The sequence below is a fragment of the Corvus brachyrhynchos genome, unplaced genomic scaffold (assembly GCF_000691975.1).
Source record: "Corvus brachyrhynchos isolate BGI_N302 unplaced genomic scaffold, ASM69197v1 scaffold115, whole genome shotgun sequence".
In the NCBI taxonomy this organism is placed as follows: domain Eukaryota; kingdom Metazoa; phylum Chordata; class Aves; order Passeriformes; family Corvidae; genus Corvus; species Corvus brachyrhynchos.
The window spans coordinates 5,284,070-5,289,315 of record NW_008239553.1 but is presented as its reverse complement, the minus strand read 5'-3'; the positions used below and the strand labels follow the sequence as shown (position 1 = coordinate 5,289,315).

Here is a 5,246-nt window from a genome sequence, read left to right as displayed (position 1 = left end):
GTAGGGAAACTTAGGTTGCATCAGCAGCCTCCCAGAAGTACTGGGCAATTCCAGTCTGAAGGGGCATTCCTCTAACAATGCCCATGGGAGAGGCAAAGCAGCAGCCTCCCTGTCAGAGGCCCAGCCTTTTACAGTTACACTAACTCTGTTTCAGTATACTTTCATATTTCAGTGTTGGGGAGGATTTTGACACCAAAAAGGAACAGATATGCCAACAATAACATCAAGTGAATCCATACAAATAAATACTTCAGTTACAAGTGAAGGAGCGAGTATCACCTTGTTACATTCTGGATCCGAAATCCTTTCCTTCACTCCTGCTATTCCTTGTTTTCTATCTAACCAAGTTCCTGAAGTCAGAAAGAAGTAAACACAAAGAACACAATAGATATCTAGGGACTGGCTGCTGAGCAGTTTCAGTGTGCCTCACTATGCTCCAAGCTGCCCTGGGATGACGTACAGCCAGCGAAGCAGAGCAACTCACACAGCAGCACTGAAGCGCAGCCCCAAACCTCTGTGCTGGAGGTTTCAGCCAAGACCTTCCTCAAACAGTTTTTCTTAGTGCTCTAGGCAGGTACTTTGGAGGATCCCTGAAACAGAATGGCTCTAGAAGAGCTTTTCCATTAATTTTGTACATTAGGGACTGAACAGGAACACCCGTTCAAAGCCCAGCTTCCCTGACCATTCTCCCAGACCTGTACAAGTGATGATCTCAGTCACTCCGGCTCCAACAGCTGTGCAGAACAACCCCCAGCACTTTTAAACTCTCCCTGGTCTGACTGAGGTTTAAATGAAGAGCTACAGCTTAAAAGTTGGAGTTTTCTAGAGTAGATTGGCAGCTGGAAGAGAAATGCTAACAGAGATACAGAATTTCCTGATCTGAAGTCACATTTCCCCATTGCAGGGAAATGGCCATCCCCCCACCTCCACATCTGCATTAGTCAGAGCTCTGCGTTGAGAATCGTCTTTACACACCAGTTTTAGTCACTGTTTTAGTTTCTCCCTCAGCTTCTGCCAGCCCAGAGAGCAAGCTATGGTCACACCACATTTGGCAAGGAACCCAGCCAACAGCTGCTCACAGTCACCACAGTACAAAGCTCAGATCAGATCTGCTGGTGGCACGTACCTTCCCCCTGCCCCCAAACTTCTCCACCAGGCCCCATCCATAACTCCCTCAACCATTCTACTTTCTGTAAGCATCTAGCTAAAGGGTTGGCTTAGGAGAGGCAAGCACAGCCAAACAGTGGTATAGATATACAGTTATGTAGCCAAGGACAGGGTTACCCACAACTGGTACCAGAAGCCAATAGTGACCCCACAGCTATAACTTGTTCCTGCTGCATAAATGTGGCTCCCAGTTTAGCTGTCAAGTAGCTGAAGGCCTGACCAGGCACTGCCTTGGCTAGGAAACCTATAGCTAGGATGGATTGTTGCAATGCACTTAGGTAGCTCAAAAATTATTTCCTTTTACACTACAGAGCATGTTGGAGCTCTAGAAGCACACACTGTGAAACTGCCTTCCTGACAAAGGAATCCACTTCAAAATATTAAACCACTTGGCTTTAAGCTCCAGCTGTAGAACAGGAACCACCAGATATCTGGGTTTGCTCCTGGGGAAAGAGGACAGCTCCTCCAAGAAGAGTTCTACACACTGATACAGAAAGACTGAAAGGACAGAACAAGGAGGAAGACCAGTCAAAAAAGCGCTCAGGCTGGTAACTCCTCAAGGCACCAGTGATGGCAACATGGTAGTAACCACTGCTACTACATGCCCAAATAATTGTCTACAGCAGGACCAAGAGGACGTGTGGTCTAAAGCATTCCAGGACTTTTTTTTCCCCCACTGTTCCCACTACCCAAAAATAAAGCCTGCATACCAAATAAAGCTTCATAATCCTTGAGAAAGCAGCACTATGGAGACAGATACAGAAAAATCAAACAGCAAAGCTATTAATCTGGGGTAGAGAAAAGGAGAGTCCAGTTATGCCTGCTAACAGTACAGCCCAGTTTGGAAGAAAGAATTTCTAGATGTCACCCTTCTCCCAAGCCAAGACCAAGGAAAAGACACACAGTAATAAAGACTTACCGTTTCTCTCTGGAAGTAGATGACCAGTGCAGCAGCAATCTGAGTTAAGAGGATTAACATGAGGCAGGTGAAGTACTGGAAACAAAAAACAATAGATGATCACTATCAGTCTTTAGAAAGGTCTGTACATAAAAGTTAATAAAATTTCATATACAAGAGAAATTACAACATTGAGCTAACACCTCTTTGCCTGCAGACAAACTCTGCTATCAACAATGCTTTTCCAGGAAAAGGCTTAAGTACAAGCACCAACATCAGACCAGTGCAGTTCAGCACTTCTCCCATCAGGCCAACTGAAAGGCTTCAGGAGGGAAAGGGTTTACAAGCACTCTCTGCATGTGTCACTCCAGCTAGGACTCTCTCTCCCACATCCAACTCCATTCCCAGACCATTGTGGGCTCAGTCAATCAGTTGGACTCTGCCTACCCCAAGCCTCAACAGAAAGAAAAAAGAGTCAATTTTACAAACCTCCTTTTTAATTTTTTTTTTAAATCAATTACCTTTCTTAAAAATTCTATTTAATTTGTTTGAGGATCTAAATTTAAGATCCAGCAGCAAACTGCTGAGGTTACTTTTAAGTGGTGGCAGTTACTATTGTTAGACTAGGAGATGCTCCTAATACCAGGGCACACAATGTGTGCCATGCTTGGTTTCCAATACAGATGTGCTCTGAATACGCCAGAGTCAAGTAGCAGGCTGAGATGTATGAAGCTGGTATCATCTCACCCATCATGGACAGAAAATTTCCTAGAGATTAACTGTTTGAAGAGAGGTCCTGACACACAGGACATTCCTAGTTGGGTCTCTCTTGACTCTTGCACTTTCCACAGATCTAACACAGCAGGACACTGTCACTCTTCCTCTTGTCTTTCACTGCCCTTGGAACTTGCTCTTCCACCATTGAGAGCACAGTGCCAATTGGGAAGTCAGGGTGAGGGGGACAGGGTACACTTCTCAGCTGGCAGTCCTCAACCGCCTGTGTGCAGAAAGTGTCAGTGACATCCTCTCTCATTCAGAGTTACGAGCTCATTATCAGTAATGCCTGACGAGCTCTGCTGCAGTCTGCTGACTGCTGGAGAACTTAATGTGTGCAAATTAAGAACTAGATCCAAGTTGACCTAGCAGAAGTAACATCCCCAGGAGACTAAAGCCCCATCTATAATCCAACAGATATTTAGCAGGAGAGGTATTAAAGGTTGGCTCTAAAAGAGGCATGAATACTCTCACCAGACCCAAGAGACATCGGATTTCATTGACTGCACCAAGACAGCCCAGGAACCCCATCAGCATGGTGAGCGCCCCAACACCGATGAGGATGCATGCACCAGTCTTCAGGGAGGGAGATGACATCTCTGTAGGAGCCAGGAGAGAGAACAACATCAGCTACTGACAAAAAATACATCTGCCATCACCATTTATAGAACTGCCTCCATATCTACGGATAATGGTCTTTGTCTGCTACAAAGAGACTACATAGAGGTGTGACAAACGTGGTTGTCTTTTGATGAAGGTAAACTTAAAAGCCATCCTGCAGGTCTACAGAGTCTGGAAGACTCAAGGTCACTCCAAACAAATGGACCTTGTTTGGAGAAAGTTTTCTCCTTACTGAAATTTTACTCCCTCATGAATGTACTTTGAGTAAGATAAAAGATGATCTACTCCACAACTACTATTTGCTTCAATTCCCTTTGCTATCTTCAGAGAAGCTTTGTTGCAAGTCTTAAACCCCCTTTTTGGACAGCCTTTTCACTTTTAATACACTATTTCTTGTTGTAGCCATCCTGTTTTCACTTAGCCACTTACAGTCAACACAGAGACACACTAACTCTGTGGAGTGAAACATGAAGCAAGCTACAGCTAGTGTCGAGCACAGATGATGTGACAGGTTACTTAGCAAGTCAGTGCTGAATGGCTTGTGGCCAGGCACTTACCACAGGCTGTTGCAGCACCTGTGCACAGCACCCTGCAAACAGATGCTATTCCAGGATCAGAACAGATATAATGCTCAAATTAGCTACTTTTACAAATCCTCTTAGCTATCCCCTGCTATTGTTTGTAATGTCTGCACTTTTTAATGCTCAACAGTTTTTCAACCAAGTTTAGGTCAGACTATTTCAGACGTGCTGGTGCTGTCAGCCCTCTCCCCTTAGCATTTAGTACTGCAAGCAACAGAAGAAAAACTCTTACATTTGAGTTGGTCAGCAGACTATTTCTTGCAGAATAGGATTGGAGAGAGCAATCACTACGGCACAAAATTTGAAGAGATACTCTGTCTAGAAACAGTAACTAGGAACCTCATTTATCATTAAGAGACATAGGGAAATCTGCAAGCTGCGGAGTGTAGGGGAATTCTGTACGTCCAGTGATTAATAAAAATAACATTCTTAGACCTCAGCATTTAGTTTCCTGAACTAAAGAAGTCCCAGGAGGCAAGCTTCCTCTGAGCTCCTCCTGAAACATGTTAAAGGAGGATAATCAAGTCCAGGCTGATGCTTTCCCCCCAAATATATATTTCCTCCTACTTGTGATACCTGGCACAAGCCACCAGCTTCCCAACTTTTTTCCCCAAAATATGCTGAACAGAGGAAAGTTCAATTATGGAGAAATGAAGCAGATCCATTTGCTACACAGATCACTTCAGCCTTGATTAATTTCCAGGCCAGACTCTCCCTGGCTGGACATATGCCACAAACCCCAGGATCCTGCTTCCTCACCAGTTCTGTGACTCTTGCTGTGCAGGTTACGTGCTGATACTGCAAAGCATTTACTGAAGCAGCAGCCTTACAGGAGTGGCCTTCACAAATCTACCCTATTCCCTCCCTCAAAATCAGCTCAGCTATCACACAAGTCAGTGTTCAAGTGCCCAGGCTGCAGCACCTCCACAGTGCTAGAAAGCAGTTGCTTCGTCAAATTCCCATTAGAAGAAAGAAAAAGGTATTTCCAACTCAAAAGCCCCTTGGAAAACTGACAGTGTCAGGGGACAGGAGCCACACTTGCAGTTCTCATCTGCGATAGTCTTATCTTGCAAGAGAAGGCTCTGAGGGTGTTCAACTCCTGCTTGTTTGCTGTCACTCCGTGTTTTTCCCTGCGCTGGGCAGGCAGCCAAGCAAGGGAACAACAGGCTCCTTTGGCAGCAGCTGGAGTGCCCTCCCTGATGCCT

General features: G+C 45.0%; 1 protein-coding gene across 1 annotated transcript in view; it reads right to left on the bottom strand.

Moving 5' to 3' along the window:
• The window catches only part of CD82 (CD82 molecule), a 40,919-nt gene that overhangs the window by 8,238 nt on the left and 27,435 nt on the right, over positions 1-5,246 (bottom strand). Inside the window, exons 4-5 of the mRNA XM_008639395.2 lie at positions 3,314-3,438; positions 2,087-2,161 (exon numbers count right to left, since the gene is read on the bottom strand). Of these exons, the coding sequence (XP_008637617.1) occupies positions 2,087-2,161; positions 3,314-3,438 (200 nt within the window). The remainder of the gene's footprint in view (positions 1-2,086; positions 2,162-3,313; positions 3,439-5,246) is intronic.